At 39.9% G+C, this 23,769-nt stretch overlaps 2 protein-coding genes across 3 annotated transcripts; both read left to right on the top strand.

The window, feature by feature from the left end:
* The first annotated feature begins 12,274 nt into the window (after positions 1 to 12,274).
* On the top strand, positions 12,275 to 14,078 carry LOC140851253 (probable sarcosine oxidase). The gene has a single exon (XM_073242822.1). It carries the CDS (start codon positions 12,363 to 12,365, stop codon positions 13,182 to 13,184), a length of 822 nt encoding a protein of 273 aa, XP_073098923.1. The 5' UTR covers positions 12,275 to 12,362; the 3' UTR covers positions 13,185 to 14,078.
* A 752-nt stretch (positions 14,079 to 14,830) lies between these two features.
* Positions 14,831 to 16,535, top strand: LOC105037860 (probable sarcosine oxidase). Of its 2 annotated transcripts, none has more exons than XM_073242821.1 (2): positions 14,831 to 14,971; positions 15,061 to 16,535. In XM_073242821.1, the coding sequence occupies exon 2, from the start codon at positions 15,105 to 15,107 to the stop codon at positions 16,335 to 16,337; it is 1,233 nt and encodes a 410-aa protein (XP_073098922.1). In that variant the 5' UTR covers positions 14,831 to 14,971; positions 15,061 to 15,104; the 3' UTR covers positions 16,338 to 16,535. The 2 variants fall into 2 exon arrangements, with proteins under 2 accessions (XP_073098922.1, XP_073098921.1); XM_073242820.1 differs by having other exon boundaries at positions 14,835 to 14,971; positions 15,058 to 16,535.
* The last annotated feature ends 7,234 nt before the right edge of the window (positions 16,536 to 23,769 follow it).

Here is a 23,769-nt window from a genome sequence, read left to right as displayed (position 1 = left end):
CTTAAATTGCCTCCAATTCCTTCCTCTGAGGTATGTACACAATTTGATCACATTGTCAGTCTTTTGAATTCTGTTACACTCAGCAATAATGAAGACTGGATGGTCTGGAAGGCTTCTTGCAACGGCGAGTTCTCCATCGCCTCCTTCTATCAATTTCTCAACTCCTCTGGGACAATCTGTATGTTTGCTTCCACCTCATGGAATCTTCCCATTCCTCTAAAAATTCATTGTTTTCTGTGGCTATGTTGGAAGCATAACTTGAATACAAGGGATGCTATTGGAAAGAAGCTTGGCAAGTCCTTGAGTGGCTGTACCATTTGGGGCACATCATCGGAATTGATAGATCATCTCTTCTCATACTGCCCCCTATTCTCCTTGATCTGGAACCCCATATGCGTAGCCTTGGTCACCCTCCCCCCTTAGTCAACATTCAGGTACTTATGCTTGGATTGGACATAGTTGAAGTTTCTGAAGTCTGCCCAACCTGTTATTTTGATGTTCTTCTCTGCCATTGCTTGGAGATGCTGGAAGGAACGTAACTCCAAACTCTTCCTGAAGAGAGCCTTTTCGACACGGGTGGTCGCATCTGATGCTTTGTCCCTCTTCAAAGATTAGTCAATCCTTTGCAATCTCAATCAACTCAAGAACTTTGGCACAATCTGATCAAGGATCAAGCGAGTAGCCTCCTCTTTGCCAAGGTCCTGACCTCCACTGCGTCGCTCCCTTCTCTATTTTGTTGTTTTATATTTGTCTCCCTGTAGTCTTCTCCCATACTACATGAAGAGTTACAACTTCCGACGTCTGTAAACTCTGCTAACTTCTTCTCTGTTGCACTCCAATAAATTTTTTTGGTGGCCTGGGCCTCCAACTTTCATCAAGAAAAAAAAAAAAAAATGGAAGAAACGATCCATTTTTGGACTTTACTGGATCTTCATACCCCTACTACACTCAAATGATCCAACACATTTAGAATAGTTGATGCAAACATTGATATTGGACATGTACTTGATGTAGATTCATGCACATGTAAAGATGGTCTTGTATATGGTAGTAATGAGGGAAGAGGTATCATGGTCCACTGAGGTCCAAAATGGGAGAAAAGCTGAGTTGTGTTTGCTAAAATAAAAATAAAAATATTTTTTTTTGTAGAATTTCTATCTTTTTCTTTTTTTTTTTTGTGGAGCAGAATTTTCGTCTTTTTCAACAACCCAACATCTCTCAAGAAGATTCAATTTTTGGAATTTAAAATTTTAAATCAAGAAGCATAATGGAATCATGAGGTTGATATTAACAATCTCGAAGCACGACCAAAGAAACACTGAAAGATAGTAGTGTCAAGAATCAAGGAGGGTCATGTTATGCATATGCAATTGTTACTGAAAATATATAAAATAATATATATATAATGTAATCATAGGAAAAATAAAATTACAGTGAAATGAACTAATTAAAAAAAACTTGTTTTGAAGAGTAAGCCTAAGATGGAAAAAATGGCGAAATAGGCTCATAATAAAAAAATTTATTTGTAATTTAGATGTCAATCAAAATATATATATATATATATTAAAATATATATTTTTTTGTGACGTGTGTGATACAGTATATATGATGTGACAAACAATAAAATAAAATACAGGACCTGGCTTGGGAGGTGGTTAAACTACTGTCCTAAAGGAGATTTCAGCCTTTTCTCGTGCGAAGACTTGAGCCGCACATCTTTCTCCAAGGTATAATCCGGAAGTCAAGTACTGCAACGTCCATCAATGGCACGATCTCGAACGGATGTCGATCAGACTCGTTCTCAGTCCAAATAATAATAAAAATAAATAAGAAAGAGAGTGAAGAGAGAGTTGTAAGAGCGGAGAGAGAATTATTTCTTTTGAAAAGAAAAAAGACTCTCGGTATTTTTTTTCTCTCTACTAAGAACTGAGGAAAGGGGGGTCTTAAATAGGCCCAAACAGCCGCGGCAGCTGCACGTGCGAGAACCGCCTTCGGAATAGATGCTCGCATGCGAAGCTCATGCAAAACGGCCGCAAAACAACCGTGCGGCGCGAACTACTCACAGAACGGTCAAACAACGGAACATTCATGCGTACTCAATGTAGAATGTTCACGTGCGTTCAACATTCCATGCATGAGAAGGAGTTTTGAAACTCTCTTTAAAAAAATCAACAATCCCCCACAAGTTTCAAAACTCATGAAAATATTTAAATCCAACAAACATGCTAAAACTTTTATTGGGCTTTTACTATACATAATACAAGTACCTTCTAGGTTTGAACTTGCATTAAGTATAAAAAATACACAGTATAAAGATAAGCTGATCATAATGTGGGGTAGCGCTATTTAGGCCATGCACTTGCCTTGTTTTTCATGAGAGTGACTAGAAATTCGCTCTAATCCCATAGTCGCAACCTCACGACTACTCTCACTAAGGTAGATCCTCCAAAGGTATGTATAATAGGATCGTACCTCACTGAATTTTTCAGTCTTAGATATATTAAGAGCTATGCTTAGCCTAACCATTACATATAGAGTACTACACCATAGGGATGGGTTGAAGACAAACTCCAAGAAATGGTGCTCTCAGACGTCACCTCAGAGGTCGTTTTCTTTTGAACCTTGACCCTGGAATCTCCAATCGCAAAGGTAGGGGTCCACCCTAATGACTAATATACAGGCTTAAGCTCCATCCCCCTCGATGTCTCAAATACCAAAGTCTTTGAAAGACCTTTAGTTAAAAGATCAAACAGATTATTTTTTGATCTAATAAATTGAAGTGATATCACATCTTTTATTTTATTTCTCACAATTTTGTATCTGATCATAATATGACTGTTCATCTTTTTATTTGATGTCTGCTAATTTAACAGATCTATTAGAGCTCTACAATCATAATTTATTGATACTACAGATATTTTGAATGAAAGAATTTCAATATCATTAATTAAATCTTTTAGCCACTGTGCTTCAGTACAAGTGGTGTCAAGAGCAGTTAATTCAAACTCTAACATGCTTCTTGTTATTATTGTTTGTTTACATGAACTCCAAGATACTGCACCTTTTTCAAATATGAAGAGATAACTTGTGGTGAATTTAACATCTAAATTATCTGTCACCCAGTTAGCATCACTATATCCTTCTAGTACTTCTAAATAATCGGAGAACAAGAAAGAATAATCTAGAGTTTCCTTCAGATATCTAAAGACTCTTTCAAGGGCTTTTCAATGTTCTTCACTAGGATTGCTAGAATACCGACTTAACCTGCTTACTGCATAAGCTATATCAGGATAGGTTCTATTTGCTACATATAACAATGATCCTATCTTTTGGAAACACTCTAACTGTCTTATACGTTCTTTTAAATTTTTAGTTAAATGTGAACTATGATCATATGGAGTAGAGACAATATTTAAATCAAAATATTTAAACTTTTTAAGTATTTTTTCTATGGAATGTGTTAGGTTTATGACTATTTCATTATTTGTTCTTTTAAGTTTCATTCCTAAAATTATATTAGCTTCTCCTAAGTATTTCATATCAAAATTATTTGACAAATAATCTTTAGTTTCTTGAATTATTTTTAGTAATGTTCTAAATAATAAAATATCATCTATATGCAGGTATAAAATGATAAAATCTGAGTTATTCCTTTTATAATACGCATATTTATCATATTCGTTAATCCTAAAGTTATTACTTAGGATAATTTTATTAAATTTAATATGTCATTGTCTAGGAGCTTGTTTTAATCCATAAAGTGATTTAATTAATTTACATACCTTATGTTCTTATCTTTTGACTATAAAACCTTGAGATTGGTTTATATAGATTTTTTCTTCTAATTCTCTATTTAAGAATGCAGTTTTTATATCCATTTGATGAATCATTAATTTATGAATTGATGCTAATGCTACCAAGGTTCTTAAGATGGTTATCTTAGCCACAGGAGCATAGGTATCAAAATAATCTGTCTTTCTTTTGGCTGTATCCCTTAGCTACTAACCTAGCTTTATATCTTTTTATTGTTCCATCTGATCTTAATTTTCTTTTGAAAATCTATTTAGTTTCTATTACTTTATTTTCAAGAGATAAATCTGATAAAATCCAAGTTTTATTTTTTAGAATTGATTGAATTTCACTATTTATAGCTTCCTTCCAATATGATGAATCTGATGATGACATAGCTTCATCATACGTGCAAAGATCATCCTCTACAAGGTATGTAAAGAAGTCTTCTCCAAAATTTTTTTCAATTCTGATCCTCTTACTTCTTTTTAATTCAGTTTCAGTTTCAAGTTATAGTTCCATAGATCTAGAAGAAGATAGTTTACATTCTAGGAATCTAAAAATTTTAGTCTTAAAAGAAAATATGTCATCAAAGAAAGAAGCATCTCTAGCTTCTAGGATTGAATTAAAATTTACATCACTAATATCTGATTTAATCACTAAGAACCTATAGACATTACTATTTTGGGCATAGCCAATAAAGACAGCATCTACAGTTTTAAATCCTAGCTTTTTCTTTTTGAGTTCAAGAATATTCATCTTAGCTAGACACCCTCATACTTCGAGAAAATTCAAATTAGGAGCTCTATTTTTTTAAAATTCATAAGGGGTCTGACCACTATCATTAATAGGGATTTGATTCAGAATGAAACAAGAAGACAGAAAAGCTTCCCCTTCCATAAATTCTCAGATAGGCCTGAGCTAATCAACATAGCATTCATCATATCCAAAAAGATATTATTTTTATGCTCAGCCACACTATTGGACTGTGGAGAGTGAGGAGCAGTTACTTCATGAATTATTTCATGTTCTCGACAGAACAGAGAAAAATCATTTGAATTATACTCCCCTCCTCTATCAATCCAAAGAATCTTAATTTTTTTTCTTGTTGATTTTCTACCTCACTCTTATAAAATTTGAATTTATTAAAAGTTTCATCCTTAGATTTCATTAGGTAACAGTAGCAGTATCTCAAAAAATCATCTATAAAGGTTACTATGTACCTATTGCCACCATGGGTTGCAGTTTTGAAAGAGTTACATATATCATTATGTATCAATTTCAAGATTGAATTTTTTTTTAACTTATTTAAATAATTTTTTTGGTTATTTAGATTCAGCACATATTTCACACTTAGATGTATCTAAGATTAATTTGGGAATTAGCTTTAAATCTATCATATGTTTGATTTTTCTTAAGTATACATGACCTAATCTATCATGCCATAAATTTTGATTAGATTTATTCACAAAATAAATTTGATTCTCAGCTTTATTAATAAAATAATTTATTATATTTAATTTGAATAAGCCTTTACTTACATATCCTCTTCCTATAAAAGCATTATTCTTAGTTATCATAATTTTATTACAATCAAGGATAATTTTATATCCTTTTTGGACCAACTGAGACTCACTGACTAGGTTCTTCTTAAGATCTGGAACATACAATACATCCGTCAGAATAAGAATTTTTTCAGAAATCATCTTCAAATTAATTCATCCTTGTCTCTTGATCCTGGCTGCTATATTGTTTCTAAGGATTACACCTCCTCCGCTTGAGTCATGAATAGTAGTGAACCAGAAGCGGTCAAAATAAATGTGAACATTAGCTCCTGAATCCAACCACCAATCAAGGTCAGAAGAAGTAAAATTAACTTCAGGGTTAAAGCTTACTAACCTAAAAATGATATCTTCTGGACCTTCAACTACATGAGCTTGAGGTTCCAAAGAACCAGAAGGCTTGCGAAAGGGCTCCCTCTTCCGGTGATAACAGTCTCTCGCAAGATGATTGGTCCTTCCGCACATAAAGCAGAACTTATTACTTGAACATTGGGCAGACTTGATGGATCTAATGTTATTGGCCTTGAAGTGTTTACCCTTAGGCTTGAACTTATTTGAGTAGGATCGGTTAGGATGGTTTGTCTGGTATCGTTGGTTTGGTTGAAAATTAGGTTTTGATTTGGATTTGATAAGGATCAGGTTAGCTTGAATATCTGAGACTCTGGTTTGCTGAATTTTGGACCTATGTTGGTTTTCTATCGTAATTGAATTGAGAAGTTGAGTTAGGGTTAGTTATCTTTGCTTATGGAGCTGACCTTTAGCAAAGCCATCCCAAGAAGAAGGCAATTTATCAAGAAGGCTTGAGACCTTAAATTCTTCAGAGAGAGTAGTTCCATTGGTTTGAAGCTTCTTAAGATATTTTTGAAATTGATGGAGTTGGTCATTTATAGGTTTATCATCTACCATAACATATCTAAGAAATGATGCGATGTTGAACCGTTCAACACCAGCATCGTCCAGGCCATACTCAGACTCTAGGTTATCTCATAATTTTTTTGCACTCTTTGCGGATAGATAAACATCATAGAATGAATCAGAAAAGGGTACTTAGAATTCGACCCTTATAAAGATAGTCTTCTTCAGGGGTGGCAGGAGAGGTTGAATTAGAAGAGATAGAAGATTGATCAATAATCGATCAGAGCCTCAAAGTGGTTAGTCAAAATTTCATTTGATTTTGCCACCTCTTAAAGTTGGTTCCATCAAATTTGTCAGGTTTAAGACTAAATGTTTGATCTCTAAGAGTAGCCATTTGGTCCAAGTATGGTTCAAAGAGGAAAACTGATATTTAAAGAAAATATATTAGTTAGTTTTTTTTTTTTTAACAAGTGGACTTAATAAGTTTTATTAAGGTTGAGTATACAGTAATACATATTTTGAGGGGATCTTTAATTAATTTGTACAACACAAAACTATAGAAAATAATGCTGGTCAATTAAAAATAATATATAAATATACAAGAAGCATAAGTCCTAAATACATATAAATAATTAAATATGCATGCACTACAAAAATAACTATGAAATCTCCTTTAGACTGTTATTGAAAAATATATAAAATTATATATATATATATATATATATATATATATATATATATATATATATATATATAATGTAACCACAAGAAAAATGAAATTACAGGAAAATAAATTAATTAAAAAAAAATTGTATTGAAGAGTAAGCCTAAAATGAAAAAAATGGTGAAATAGGCTCATAATAAAAAAATTTGTTTGTAATTTAGATGCCAATCAAAATATATATATATATATATATATATATATATATATATATATATATTGTGATGTGTGTGATACAGTATATGTGATGTGACAAACAATAAAATAAAATACAGGATCTGGTTTGGGAGGCGGTTAAACCACTGTCTTAAAGAAAATTTCGGCCCATTCTCGTGCGAAGACTTGAGCCGCATATCCTCCTTCAAGATATAATTCGGAAGTCAAGTACTCCAATGTTCATCAGTGGCACAATCTTGAACGGACATCGATCAGACTCGTTCTCAGCTCAAATAATAATAAAATTAAATAAGAGAGAGAAAGTGAAGAGAGAGTTGTGAGAGCAGAGAGAGAATTATTTTTTTTTGAAAAAAAAAGATTTTTGATATATTTTTTTTTCTATCGACAATTGAGAAAAGAAGGAGTCTTAAATAAGCCCAAACAGCCGCGACAGCTGTGCGTGTGTGAGAACCGCCTTCAGAACAGACGTCCGCGCGCGGAGCTCATTCCGCATGCGAGAAGAACTTTTGAAACTCCCTCGAAAAAAAAAAAAAAGATCAACAGTAATATCTGACGAAAGGAAAGGCATTCCAGAGACTGAAAGCAGAGAGTACCGATTTGACGTTGTGCATGTTTAGGTCAGGAGACCGAGGAATGAAACAAATTTGCTATGCTAGATCTTGCTAGATGTGATCCTGGGCCAGAATAATCGAATAATTTAGTAGAAATAAGACATCTGTTTGTGACAGTGAGAATGAGACCGATTAAGGACTAGAATTGGCACGAGCATGATGTGTGGAAAGTGCAAAATTACCGCAGATGCATGTTAGTTACCTCATCATATAGCTTTCTCTTATAGCGCAATTGCATGATATTTCCTTATAATACATTTTCCTACCCTTTTCATACTCATCATTTCCCAATGGTTTTTTCATATGTCATGATTTCATAAAATGGCAATACTTGACAATATGTTTGTTTTACAGACAGAGAAGCTTCAAGAAAACAAAAGAGTTTGTCTTATTTTTCTGAAACTTATATCAATAAGTGACTAATTACATCGTAGAGATAGACCAAAAATAAGATGGGATGAAATATTAAAAAAGAACCTGATACCGCTGCATCCTTCAAAAAGCATAGCTCAAAACAGCGTGGAATGAATGAAAAAAATTCATGTTACCTGTCCCTATAGGTTTGGGACCAAGGATTGTTAACTATTTTCAAAATAACAAAGATAAAATGTTTTAGTTTAAACCTCAACTAGCTAACTATTGTAGTGGTTGGTTGGGCTTCATTTTGTATTATCTGATCTGACTGGTGGAGAGGGCGAATAAAGTCTCAAGAAAAAGCGACAGCATTATATATCTTGAGGCCGTCCTTCTTTTCAAGCTTTTCATTTTTTCTCTTTTACTGCAACAAGGATTAGTTGAATGGAGGTGATTCATGATTTAGTTCTAAGACACCTCCATCCTTCGCATGGCATCATCAGACATACACCAGTCAATGCGCAGGTCAGGTTTTGCCACTTCTTATCAGGCTTGAGATCAACGGTCTTCCATCGATCGCCATCGAACTCTTCAGTCAAATGCTGATGCTTCCACCATGTCCTACTCTTTATCTATCCTAGTGTGAACTGAATCGCCACGAATGATACTTGTCCACCACGTGAGATATTTGTACATCTCTGATAATGCCCAAGGTGAAAAGGATGTAATTCTCAGACAATTAATTATCATATGCTGATCAACATGCATGGTGGTTCTCGCAGAAATATTTCCCCCTCTTGATCTTTTTTCTGATGTGGGTCATCTGAATGTCATGTCCTGAGGATCTTGTTGTCATGGCTTAATGTTGATGTCCGCTAATTATACTTTATATCAATAAAAAAAAAATTTCTTACCTCTTTTGCTCTTCGCTAGCTGCTGCAGTAAAAAAAAATCTTCGCACCGTTGATGAAGGCAGCACCTAATGGCGGCTCCTGCTGAGAGATAAATACATAATATTACTACCTTCCCAAATCCTGTTGAGTAGTTGCACAAGCCAGTAACGATGAGCCATGATGGGAAGTAGAGATATAGCGACACTTCTTTATAATTTTGTAGGAAGATAAAATTTGATCTCATGCATGACTCATTAGAATTAAATTGGAGAACCCTCTTTGGATTTAACTATTAGATGTATGTCATAAAAATTAATTATTGACTGACATATTTTTCATTCTATGACACAAATTTATACTTTAAACTATTGATTTATATCAATAAAGGATAACTTTTCTTTTTCGATTCAAATGTTATATGTCTTTGAATCGTCTTTGAAATTGATGTTACAATACATATTCTCAAATATTGAGAATTGGATGTATGTATAATCAATTCCTAAATTGTTCCTTGTCATAGGATAGTCATGGAGATGGTGATCGATCCAGATAGATCGATGTACAGTTCATTTTTTTCGGAATAGATGAGTCTCTAGTCTATAGTATAGAAACACTGAGTGGTAAATGCAGGTAGTTATTAAAGAATAAGTAGTACTAAGTATGATCATACAAAAGATCACATAGATTTCTATCCAATCGTCAGTGATTATCTCGATACTTTAGTTGTGTGATTAGTTCTTTGACCTGCAATATCACAGTGCTCACAGTAAGACTGCGTAGTTTGACTACACATAAATATTGACTCAATGATGAGTTTTTGTAATAGATGTTGGCTTTAGTTGGTTAAGCTGTGGGGCAAGGTGTGCATCTAGATGTGATCTATCAATCTTGATAGAGAGGAGTAGTCCTATAAGATTTGAAAAGCTGAGTCCACAAATCTATGGTCATGGTAGTGTGATTGGTGAAAAAGAGTTTTCATTTGAAATCAGTATTGGACTTGAGCTGATCGGATCTATCATATAACTGATGATGAAGTTTGACGATTTATCCATGACTTGCCATCTAGTTGGAACTAATGATAGAGGGACTATATCATATATTAATTATACTTAGAGGTCTTTTTTCGATTCTGCTGGATTATCACTAGATATTGCGAGATGTCACTGATGGATTATGAGAGCTCAATAAAATCGTTCTGGATCAATGATCCTTGTCGAGTTAGAGTAGAACTGTTCTGATCCACTGAAAGGAATTTCAGTAATACCTATGATAGAGATTATGATATATCTTACTATCGGACAGAATTGAATCTATGGGATCACACATATCAAGGAAGAAGATCTGGATTACTTATGATTGGGATTATGAAGTACCAATTAATATGAATTTAAAAAAATTCTATTGAGTTCATGTTAATATTACTAGCACTTGGATGAACCTAATTCCTCTTATAGTAAGCATTAGTCAATTCTTATACTTTATTTGAATCTAATTGAATTTGATTCAATGGCCTTCAATGGTTGGATTCTTAATTTATGGCTTAGATTAAATTAAGAAAGAATTTTTTGATTTTATTTATCTTGATTTTATCAAAAACTCTTGAAGTGAATTTATAAAATCATATGAGTTGATTTGAGAGTTTTTAATTGGGTCCCATATGGTAGGATGCCTAGCACTGAGTGTGGGCGTGGGTGAATTATGAGTGGCACCTCATTTAATTGGTCCGAGTATGTTATGGTCAGGACTTCTAATATGATTAGGAGGAATTCTAATTTGATTAGGATACCCTTATGTTGTCTATTTAAAGGATCCTAACCCTACCTCTCTTCATATGACACCTCCCCTCATCCTTGCCACCATCCTTAATGTGCCCAATGCCTCTTCTCCTCTTCCTCTCTCTAGCCCATGCCCTCTCTCTCTAGGCATCCCCTACTGGATGTAGAAGAGAGGTGGGTGGGAACTCTTTTCTTGGTGTCAAAAGTTGGCGCCAAGATTAGTTGGTTTCATCTTTTTCATCTCAAGTTGTTGGAAGTTAGTTACAACCACTTCTTGTTTGTTATTCTTCTGATTAGTTGAGGGATCAAGAAAGTTTCATGGTTTCTTCAAGAATCAAGAAAAAAGATCATAAGGATTCAAGGGTTGATCCCTATCCAGACTTGGTTCAAGTCTATTCAGGCTTTGAGTTCAAGTGAGTTGTATCAAGAGGAGTTTATGCAGGTCGGTCTATGGATACTTGTAGAGGCAGGATGCTTGTGCTGCTGATTCAGAACCTGCTTAATCCCAGATCCAGGATCGAATTGGATTCAACTTCAGTTATAGGTTTGAAGCAAAAAGAAAGCGATTCAGATATGTAAATTGATCACAGGCTTTACTTTATTCATCTTAAAATCAATTTATGTTAATTTCAGCATATGAACTAGATCCATGTGTGTTTTCATATGATGAATGCATGCTTAAATTAAAAATATTTTAATTTAATTTTTTTTATTGTATTTTAAATTTAAAAAATTTTTAAACTCCACGCATACCAGTACATATAGAAAATTCAATATTAACTTCTTGCGGCATAACTTAATTGGGCCTTGGAAATTGCAATAGATATGTTGGTAAGCAAAAGTTTGCAAGAAAATAATTAAATGATGATGAGATATTGCGGTGATTTATGACATTTAATTTTGATTGTACCAGTCAAAGTCAGTAACAATGTGGTAACTTATAATTCCTATAACAGTGTTTGTTCTCTACGTTGCTTGCCATCATGCCGTACAAGGGCTGCATTCCTGTTCTCTTTATGCTCTTTTTTAATGACAATTTCTAGCAAAGGGGTTTTCCTAATTGCGGAAAAGATCTTGATCTTTGTTATTATTATTATTATATTATTTGGCTGGAGGCCATTGTGAAGAGAGTCGGTTTTACACGATTCTCACACAGACAACACACAAAATCTGGTCAATTATGCTGTGCAAAGATTGTAAGATATTTGAAAGAATGATATTGGGTTGCTATCTTCACCACATCGTATACAAAGAGACACAAGTGAAAGACTTTGACGAGGAAAAAATGTTCAAACTGCCTCTGGGCATGCTTTTTGTCCCTCGGGAAGCGTGATAGGTATTTAAAGCTGGTTCAGAGTTTGTTTGGATGAGTACGGTATAACAATAGAGCGCAGATCCTCTGCGGTGCACCGCACGGTGCGGTACATCGAGCGCACCGTCCATCATGCGATGGACGGCCGCATGCGGATGCGGGCCGTGCGAATGTTTTCTCGCAAGTACAGATGCCACACTACTTCCCTCCGTCTCGGCCGAAGCTCTCAGCATCACCGTTTCATTTTTTATTTTTCTTTTTCTCAGCAGCCGTCCGTTCCCTTTGGTTTGAAGAGAGAGGAGGAGCCGGAGCGATGGACGGCGATGGGTTCGATGTGATCGTCGTTGGTGCCGGGATCACGGGGAGCTGTACGGCCTACGAAGCGGCGAAGCGCGGCCGTAAGGTGCTCCTCCTCGAGCGATTCGACTTCCTGCACCACCTTGGCTCGTCCCATGGCGAGTCCCGGACCATACGAGCCACCTACCCGGAAGATTACTACGCCTCGATGGTCCTCGAATCCTACCGTCTCTGGGAAGAAGCACAGTCGGAGATCGGCTACCGTGTCCACACCAGGACCTCCCATTTCGACATGGGCCCTGCGGCCAACAAGAGCCTCCAGTGCGTGATCGCCAATTGCGAGCCGAATTCGATCGATGCTCGCATCCTCGATCGAAACCAGATTCATGACGTGTTCTCTGGTGCAATCCAATTGCCGGAGCAGTGGATCGGGGTGGTGACCGATGTCGGAGGCGTGATCAAGACGACCAAGGCGGTCGCCATGTTCCAAGCGTTGGCCATCGTAAGAGGAGCCGTTCTCAGAGACCACACGGAGGTGAAGGACATCGGGAGAGACGAACCCGGAGGCGGCATCTGGGTTGCAACGGCCGGCGGGGAACGGTTCCGGGGGAGGAAGTGCGTGCTCACCGTCGGAGCCTGGATGAAGAAACTGGTGCAAGCAGTTAGTGGGCTGGTCCTACCGATCCAGCCTCTCCTCACAACTATTTGTTACTGGAAGATCAAGGAGGGGTACGAGGATGAATTCTCGCCGGAGGCCGGGTTTCCGACGTTTGCTAGCACCTGGATGAATCCAATTCTTCTTATAGTAAGCATTAGTCAATTTTTATACTTTATTTGAATCTAATTGAATTTGATTCAATGACCTTCAATAGTTGGATTCTTAATTTATGACTTAAATTAAATTAAAAAAGAATTTTTTGATTTTATTTATCTTGATTTGATCAAAAACTTTTGAAGTGAATTTATAAAATCATATGAATTGATTTGAGAGTTTTTAATTGGGTCCCATATGGTAGGATGCCTAGCACTAAGTGTGGGCGTGGGTGAATTATGAATGGCACCTCATTTAATTGGTCCGAATATGTTATGGTCAGGACTTCTAATATGATTAGGAGGGATCCTAATTTGATTAGGATATCCTTATGTTGTCTATTTAAAGGATCCTAATCCTACCTCTCTTCATATGACACCTCCCCTCATCCTTGCCGCCATCCTTAATGTGCCCAATGCCTCTTCTCCTCTTTCTCTCTTTAGCCCACGCCCTCTCTCTCTAGGCATCTCCTATTGGATGTAGAAAAGAGGTGGGTGGGAACTCTTTTCTTGGTGTCAAAAGTTGGCGCCAAGATTAGTTGGTTTCATCTTTTTCATCTCAAGTTGTTGGAAATTAATTACAATCACTTCTTGTTTGTTATTCTTCTTGATTAGTTGAGGGATCAAGAAAATTTTTTGATTTCTTCAAGAATCAAGAAAGAAAGATCATAAGGATTCAATGGTTGATCCCTATCCAGGCTTGGTTCAAGCCTATTCAGGCTTTGAGTTCAAGTGAGTTGTATCAAGAGGAGTTTATCAAGGTCGGTCTATGGATACTTGTAGAGACAGGATGCTTGTGCTGCTTATTCAGAACCTGCTCAATCTCAGATCCAGGATCGAATTGGATTCAACTTCAGTTATAGGTTTGAAGCAAAGAGAAAGTGATTCAGATATGTGAATTGATCACAGGTTTTATTTTATTCATCTTAAAATCAATTTATATTAATTTCAGCATATGAACTAGATCCATGTGTGTTTTCATATGATGAATGCATGCTTAAATTAAAAATATTTTAATTTAATTTTTTTACTATATTTTAGATTAAAAAAATTTTTGAACTCCACGTGTACTAGTACATATAGAAAATCCAATATTAACTTCTTGTGGCATAACTTAATTGGGCATTTGGAATTGCAATAGATATGTTGGTAAGCAAAAGTTTGTAAGAAAATAATTAAATGATGATGAGATATTGCGGTGATTTATGACATTTAATTTTGATTGTACCAGTCAAAGTCAGTAACAATGTGGTAACTTATAATTCCTATAACAGTGTTTGTTCTCTAAGTTGCTTGTCATCATGCCGTACAAGGGCTGCATTCCTGTTCTCTTTATGCTCTTTTTTAATGACAATTTCTAGCAAAGGGGCTTTCCTAATTGCGGAAAAGATCTTGATCTTTGTTATTATTATTATTATATTATTTGGCTGGAGGCCATTGTGAAGAGAGTCGGTTTTACACGATTCTCACACAGACAACACACAAAATCTGGTCAATTATGCTGTGCAAAGATTGTAAGATATTTGAAAGAATGATATTGGGTTGCTATCTTTACCACATCGTATACAAAGGGACACGAGTGAAAGACTTTGACGAGGAAAAAATGTTCAAACTGCCTCTGGGCATGCTTTTTGTCCCTCAGGAAGCGTGGTAGGTGTTTAAAGCTGGTTCAGAGTCTGTTTGGATGAGTACGGTATAACAATAGAGCGCAGATCCTCTGCGGTGCACCGCACGGTGCGGTACATCGCGCGCACCGTCCATCATGCGATGGACGGCCGCATGCGGATGCGGGCCGTGGGAATGTTTTCTCGCAAGGTAAGTACAGATGCCACACTACTTCCCTCCGTCTCGGCCGAAGCTCTCAGCATCACCGTTTCATTTTTTATTTTTCTTTTTCTCAGCAGCCGTCCGTTCCCTTTGGTTTGAAGAGAGAGGAGGAGCCGGAGCGATGGACGGCGATGGGTTCGATGTGATCGTCGTTGGTGCCGGGATCATGGGGAGCTGTACGGCCTACGAAGCGGCGAAGCGCGGCCGTAAGGTGCTCCTCCTCGAGCGATTCGACTTCCTGCACCACCTTGGCTCGTCCCATGGCGAGTCCCGGACCATACGAGCCACCTACCCGGAAGATTACTACGCCTCGATGGTCCTCGAATCCTACCGTCTCTGGGAAGAAGCACAGTCGGAGATCGGCTACCGTGTCCACACCAGGACCTCCCATTTCGACATGGGCCCTGCGGCCAACAAGAGCCTCCAGTGCGTGATCGCCAATTGCGAGCCGAATTCGATCGATGCACGCATCCTCGATCGAAACCAGATTCATGACGTGTTCTCTGGTGCAATCCAATTGCCGGAGCAGTGGATCGGGGTGGTGACCGATGTCGGAGGCGTGATCAAGCCGACCAAGGCGGTCGCCATGTTCCAAGCGTTGGCCATCGTAAGAGGAGCCGTTCTCAGAGACCACACGGAGGTGAAGGACATCGGGAGAGACGAACCCGGAGGCGGCATCTGGGTTGCAACAGCCGGCGGGGAACGGTTCCGGGGGAGGAAGTGCGTGCTCACCGTCGGAGCCTGGATGAAGAAGCTGGTGCAAGCAGTTAGTGGGCTGGTCCTACCGATCCAGCCTCTCCACACAACTATTTGTTACTGGAAGATCAAGGAGGGGTACGAGGATGAATTCTCGCCGGAGGCCGGGTTCCCGACGTTTGCTAGCTACGGCGAGCCGTACATCTACGGCACGCCGTCGATGGAGTTCCCAGGGCTGATCAAGATTGCCATGCATGGAGGCCACCCGTGCGACCCCGAGCGGAGGGACTGGGAGTCGAGCTCAGGCGTGCTGGTGAACTCGGTGGTGCCATGGATCGAACAGGTGCTGCGGGGGCGCGTCGAGGCCGGGAGGCCGGTCATGACGCAGGCATGCATGTACTCGATGACACCCGACGGGGATTTCATCATCGACTTCCTCGGCGGGGAGTTCGGGAAGGACGTGGTGGTCGCCGGAGGCTTCTCCGGCCATGGTTTCAAGATGGGGCCAGTGGTAGGGAGGATTCTGGCAGAGATGGCGATCGATGGAGAGGTGGCAGGGTTTGAGCTGAAGCACTTCAGGTTGGGGAGGTTTGAGGAGGACCCGAAGGGGAATGCCAAGAAGTTCGAGGACCCAGTTTCCTCCCATGTCAACCAATGAATGGCTTCCCGGCCCCCATTTCATTCTCTTTATTAGCTTCCTCGGAAGCGAGTCAGTTCGATGCAGTGCAGATCATATCAGTCGTCAGCTATTGGTGTGCTTCTTGTATACCCACCCCACCCTATCTCTCCGTGTTCTGATACCAGTTCAGTTAAAAATGCAGTAGCTCAGTGTTACTGTACTGCAATCTTTCTAGTTCAGCATCATGCACTCTTGACCAGTAGTCTTGTGTGACGGTGGATTGGCCTCGAAACCAATAGTGTGAAACTAGTGGGAGATTGAAAGTTAAGTAGGCTACCAAGTATATAGGAGCTAGTTAATTTTTCTTTGGTTTCTGATTCCTGGAGCGGAGCAACGACCACGGCATGGGATGATTCAAGTCAGATACAGGAAACAACGGGGAAGTAAATAAAATCAACCAAAAACATCTTTTTAATTGCACCAGCCGAGGAGCTACCCGTGATGAAAGATTCCACGCCCCGTGATCCCCAGTCCACGCCCCATCCTAGTTACCTAGTTTCCTTGCATATCCTTGGTTGGTGCTTGTGGTGGAGCTAATTCGATCGTGAAGAAACGGGCAGAAGACTAGAGCCTGTGAAATGGATAGCCTCGTTACGGTCAATGCCGTGTGCAAGCCGTCCATACGGTCCCGCTTTTATGTCCGAAAATCTTAACAGTCCTCTTCTCGGAAAAAAAAAAAAAAGAAACAGGACACACGCAGAGAGAGAGAGAGAGAGAGAGAGAGAGAGGAAGTAATCATATTTAATCATGTCCAATTTGACAGTAAATTTACAACAAAATGTCCAATTTGATATTATATAAAATATGTTTATTATAATGGAACGATGCATGTTTACATAATGGAAAACGATGGTCTTTCGTTTGTTTAACTAACTAAATTTTTATGGAGAACACCCAAGAACATAGAAATTTCAAATCTCATTTTCGATTTATCGACTAAGTTTCCCTCATGGCCAAGTATATATAGAAATTCTTACTCATTATCCTCTCCTTCATTTTAATCTCTGAGATACTGTGTAATCATTTTCTCTCAATTGCCTAACTTTAATAGTTTTACCTGTTCAATCTATCTAATAACCTTGATGACCAATATTTGCTAGAATTGCAGTTCATTTATGTAATATGATTGTGTTATTCGGCAGAAGGCTCCTCCTCTTCCAATTAGTTGAATGGTTATATGGTGCTTGGCAAACCTTTGCATCAACTTGGCAGCCTTGATAGGCACTATTAACCTTCTTGACAAAATTTAGAAAACTTGAATAAGAAAAGAAACACAAAATATTACATTAAAAGGTAGGACATTATATGTACAAAAAAATTTGTGATGGTGATAAACCTTCTCAAAGATCTATAGACTTTTAACCCATGGGAACTACTTGGCTTTGATCATGAGGTTGAGTTCCTTAATCACTTTTACCTGTTGAGTCCAAAAATGGCATCCAGAAAAATAATTGTTGATTTCCTTGATCTATACCAGCTATATTTGTTTCCTCTTGAGCATTTGTTGCCATCTTCTGCATTATCATGGATTGAAATCGGATTTTGCATGACATGGTCTCAATCTCCAAGTCAATGTGGTACTGCCTATCGCTGGGCACATCATTCTTTGATGTTCCCATGCTGCATGATCTGCTGCTATGCATGTTTACGACATTTTGGTCAACATCCATAAAAGAAAATAAATAAATCTGAAAGAAATGGGAGGACTGAAGTATGGCTCCCATCGGACAACACAACATGACCACGCCCACACCTATCATTTAATATCCCTAATAAAGATGGTGCGCCGCTCTGAAATTGAAATAAGATAGACACAGTATATCATAAAAACCATTTTTAGATGAAGATAAAGCAATGTTCCAAAAGTTCCATGTGTTAGTATAGAAAAATGAGTCACTAATATTGTCTTTCTTTTGAAGAGAATTCTAGATTTGTTCGTTTGAGGTTGACGTTGATGCTTAATATTTGTTGCTGCCCTTCCATAATTTTTTTTTTTTTAATGATAAGGGAGGTTAAAAAACAGCCACCCGGCCATCATTTCCAATAATAAAAAAAATATTAAAGAGGGGGAGGAAGGGAGTACATCGAGACCAGGAAGGGGCTTCTGTAATCAGTTCAGATATGGGGACAGCCCATAAGAGATAATGGGCCTTTTTAAATCCCATATGCCAGAGCCTTTAACTGTGGAGAGTCTTGTCTGCAGCAACCAAAAAAACCGCAAAATTCTTTATGCACTGCCTGTAGAGTAGAAAATCTGACGTGGAGTGCCATTGAACCACGTGATCATTATTTTTTAATATATATTTAATATCCATTTAACACTCATAATTTTATTTTTTTATTTAAAATTTTGAATGACGAAAATATTCCTTCTCTTTCAAAAGAAATTATGACATCCTATGCTGATATTATGATATTCTATGTTAAAATTATAATTTTTTGTATAAAATATTATAATTTTTTTCATAAAAAATAGATGATCATGTTTATAACCAAGGTAAAGAAAGCAGCCCAATAGTTCGATTGGGGCCAAACATGAAGCATCTCAGAATTGACTGTTGACATCGGACCAAAAAGCTTTTGAGACCTCTCTGAAACTTCTGCGGACAGTTCGCAATCAGAGAATGGCAGCTGAAAATTAGCCCGTTCGACAACAGCCCAACAATGTTTTCACTTGGATCCAAATACCACCAAAGCGAGAAAAAGGTTTTATATATGATCACAAAGCACAGACCAGTCAATGAAGAGCTGAGGACCCTCAGCTGCAATTGTTGCAACAGAGTAAGGGAAATTCTATTGTTCCTTTCTTTACAACACACCCATGCCATGGTTGCCAGTAGCTTAAGAATCACTTATTAAGCAGCTTTATGGAACCTTTTGCATCTCTAATCTAATGGAGAATATGAAGGGAAGAAAAGCCAACTTTCCAATTCAGGGCTTGCTCAATACATATGGAGACTTAAAGGTAAATATTAGAGAGAGATTTTTTTTTATTAAAATTTATATAAATTTTTAACTAAAATCTTATTTTTTTAGTATTTTGAGATGCAAAATTTTTAATCAAATTTTTTTAATATTTTTTTTCAATTGATAATATAGTCAATTTATTTAATTTTTTTTGAGACATTGTTGATCCTAAGTAAGATTTTATTAATTTTAGTTTTGAAAAATTTCATTCTGTCGAAGCAACACTTACTAAAATTATTAATATTATTCTAAAAATAATATATATATTTAGAAAAGAATCGAGTCTTCTTATATGATTGAGTATATCCATTGGACTGTTATCTTCCACTTGTATAATTTTTTTAAAACTTTTAGCTCTGAAAATAAATTTAAACCATCAATATCAAAATAGTTATTATATTTTAAGAAACATCCAAAATTAACACAATATTCTTTCAAACTATCATTATCTAATGATTTTAATTTTTTATCATTAAATAAAAATTTAAAAATATTTTTATATATTTTAAATTATTTTAGAAGAAAAAAATTATTTGATCTATTATATATAATAAATAATTATTCTAAATGATTTAAAAAAAAGGGTTGATCAATGTGGAAGTCGGTGATCCCACGTGTAGACAGAGAGAGATGACGAGATGGCGAGTTGAGAGCGATATTGGAATGATTCCTCTCTCCCCTCTTTCTCTATCTAACTATCCGTTTTATCCATGCGGACAGTATAGCAACACACGACTCCTCAGCCATTTACTCCCTCTCTGATTTTTTATCGCTACAAAGGCACGCATAGAAATTCCTAATTTTCTGTGTTGTATTTCAAATCCACAAGCACAAAAACCTCGATGTAGATGGCAAATCATTTGTACCCAGAAAAGTTTCTATGTGGGAGGTTTGGTCTGCTTGAAAAGAAAGTAAATGCAACATCATAAATGCTTTATATTGGAAAGTGAAGAAATAGTTTCTTGGGGTACTGTACATCATAAAGCACGGAATCCTAAGCTATGCTATAATAGTGGCATGCCTATGCTATGAGGAGAGCTAATCCGAATAGTTATTAGTGGAAAAAGACGAAAGGAAGGCAATCTATGGTTAGAGATTATTTGTGATTAAGATACTAAAATATTGAAATCAAATGGACAGTGAGGCTTAAAACAAGTAGGGGCCTAAAGTAAAAATTTTGATGATCTTATCCGTTTAAATTACTCGAAAAGAAACTGCATTGTGAAAGGAGATGGCCCACTCTTTCAGACTTTTGGTTACGAAGGACGCATCGTTCCAAGTTCTTTTTCTAAGCTCGCTTGCAAATGAGTCTCTGCTATTCTACCAAAAAAAAAAATGGAGTCTCTGGTATTCAATTTTTTTTCCCAAGCAAAATCAAAATATTTAATGTTAAATGGTTCGTGGAAATTGCAAATATGCATTTGATTTTCCGGCTATTTGAAAATTGATATAAAGAGGGGAGTTGAGCTAGGCTATCAAACTACCGAGTGTCGACCTCGTGACTTTGATTACGGTTGGTTAGTGGTTACGGTTGGGCCATCCAACTTAATGCACCAGGCGGTCTATTGTGAATGGTGAACTACCACCTTCTAGAGAACCTATTTTAAGTGCAAGGACCGCAGTTTTGCCCGTACATGCTCACTCGCTTGCTGAAAATGATAAAACAATTAGAAATTAAAAGAGGGGAAAAAAGGTGGGGAAGGAGGAACGAACTGTTGGTTTCATTTACCCCTACGGCCCTACCTGCGATCTTATTTGAAGGACACGAGAATATTTTAATTTGTTCGGCTGTGAGACAATTATTTCATCCATGACTTCACTACCACCAAGCGTTTGTACTTTTTTTGGTAGACGAGAGTTTGCATTCATGTTTTAGAAGATTACAGCCAAGAGCTCCAATTATTAATATGAAGGCATCTACCAGATTTATTAATGCTCAATACAAATATAGATGCATAGGTAGAGCAGTAACTCTAAAGCCAGACGAAGGGCCTTGCAAGAGACTTGAGTGGTGTTGGGATATATCGATCCCGATCGACTCCGACGAACGACTCCGACTGATCGATCGACTGGCCGACCGACCGACTCCGACGGACGACTCCGACTGGCCGACCGACCGACCGACTGGCCGACCGACTGACTGGCCGACCGACCGACTCCGACGGGCCGACCGACCGACCGACCGACCGACCGACTGGCCGACGGACGACTCCGACGGACGACTCCGACGGACGACCCCGACGGCCGAACGACTGGCCGACCGACCGACTGGCCGACCGACCGACTCCGACGACCGACTCCGACGGACGACTACGACTGGACGACCGACCGACCGACTGGCCGACCGACTGACTCCGACGGATGACTCCGACTGGCCGACCGACCGACCGACCGACCGACCGACTGGCCGACCGACCGACTCCGACGGACGACTCCGACTGGCCGACCGACCGACCGACTGGCCGACCGACCGACTGGCCGACCGACCGACCGACCGACCGACTGGCCGACCGACCGACTCCGACGGACGACTCCGACTGGCCGACCGACCGACCGACTGGCCGACCGACCGACTCCGACGGACGACTCCGACTGGCCGACCGACCGACTGGCCGACCGACCGACCGACTGGCCGACCGACCAGGAAGTCTGATGGCCGACTCACTCGCCGACCAACGGAGGGCCCCGACGCCACTCAGCTGGCCACCGACCTAGGGTCGGTCGACTCCTCCGATCGCCGTACAGCCGTCAGAGCTTGTCAGTCCTGACAGTCGCATGCGGCACGGCCATCTAGGGACATTTCCCGCCGAGGGCATTGTCAACCCTAGCGATTTGACAGCCCCACGGCGACATGACATTTTCACGGCGACTCTGACAGTCTACAGTGAGTTGACAATTCCTCACTTGTCTGCGCCATTAATGACGGCGCCATACCGTGCTCCACTATATAAATCGGGGAAGGCAACAGTGCAAGGGATCCGCTCCCCCACTTCTCGACTCCAAAACCACAGGCTCGCTCCTCTCTCCCTCTCTTCCTCGATCGAGCTCTCTGTCTTCATTTCACTGTTGCCCAGTCTCCTCTCTGACTTGACCGTCGGAGGGTCCCCGCCGGAGCCGCCTCCGATCAGTGTGGACTTCCTTTTTTGCAGGCACTCGTTTCCCGGCGATCAGGCGACGAGGGGATTGGCCGCAACAGATTGGCGCGCCAGGTAGGGGAGACACGGAACCAAGCCTTCCCAAGCGGAAGATACTGATGACAAAGACAAGAGCCCAACGATCGAAGGTCACCGGGTCGGCGAGGCGCTCTTCCCGCCGGGAAGAGGCCTCCCCGCCACCCTCAGCGGTGGAGTCCAGCTCTCCACACCCCGTGGTGACCACGGAGGCGCAGATCGCGGCCATCGTACGGCAGATGATCGTGCTGACGGATGCGGTCAAGAGCGTCCAGCAACAACCGGCGGCCCGTCCGATGCCCTCAAGGAGCAACCGCCGACGCCCGCGCCGATCTCCGTCGTCTCCGCGCGAGCGCCCGCAACAGCGCTCCCGCGGAGAGGAGGGGCGGCCACGGCGCGATGCTCGACAGTCCCAACAGCTCTCTCCTTCCCTGCTGGAGCGGGCGAGGAAGGAGAAGCGACCGCGAATGCCGTCCGCCTCTATCTCAGACTCTTCTGGAGACTCCACTCCTAGGGTCTCCCAGCATCGACGAGTGTACGACTACGAGCGCCGGTTCGAGGAAATCGACCGCCGGCTCGCGCAGTTGTAGATGGACGGCCAGAAGTCTTCGAATGACGTCGACTTCCAGACCGCCCAACCTCTCTCCCGACTGATCCTCGACGAGCCGATTCCCAGTCGGTTCAAGATGCCACACGTGGAGCCATACGACGGCTCCACCGATCCAGTCGATCACCTCGAGAGCTATAAAGCTCTCATGACGATCCAGGGGGCAACCGACGCTCTTTTTTGCATCGGCTTCCCCGCCACACTCCGCAAAGCTACCAGGGCCTGGTACTCCGATCTTCGATCGGAAAGTATCCACTCCTTCGGGCAGCTCGAGCATTCCTTCGTGGTTCATTTCAGCACCAGTCGGAAGCCGCCACGAATCTCGGACAGTCTTTTCTCCCTCAAGCAGAGAGAAAATGAGACTCTACGACACTTCGTGACGCGATTCAACGCGGCCACGCTTGAGGTCCGGGACCTCAACGAAGACATGGCAATCTCAGCCATGAAGCGGGGGCTAAGGGTGTCCCGATTCACCTACTCCCTGGACAAAACCCTCCCCCGAACATACGTCAAACTGCTGGGGCGCGCGTACAAGTACATGCGCGCGGACGAAGGAGCTTCTGACCGGCGCCTGACTTAAGGCACGGGCCGAAAAGAAAAATGGAAGAAAGGTCGGGCCCATGCTGAACCCAGCAGGCCCTCCACCGATAGATGGGTCTTGCTCTGA

Source organism: Elaeis guineensis, chromosome 8, assembly GCF_000442705.2.
Source record: "Elaeis guineensis isolate ETL-2024a chromosome 8, EG11, whole genome shotgun sequence".
In the NCBI taxonomy this organism is placed as follows: domain Eukaryota; kingdom Viridiplantae; phylum Streptophyta; class Magnoliopsida; order Arecales; family Arecaceae; genus Elaeis; species Elaeis guineensis.
The sequence above is the reverse complement of the archived record's forward strand: the minus strand, read 5'-3'. Positions and strand labels throughout refer to the sequence as shown.

Excerpts from the sequence above, each read along its gene's own strand:
- LOC140851253 (XM_073242822.1), top strand. The coding sequence starts at position 12,363 with ATGGACGGCGATGGGTTCGATGTGATCGTCGTTGGTGCCGGGATCACG.
- LOC105037860 (XM_073242821.1), top strand. The coding sequence starts at position 15,105 with ATGGACGGCGATGGGTTCGATGTGATCGTCGTTGGTGCCGGGATCATG.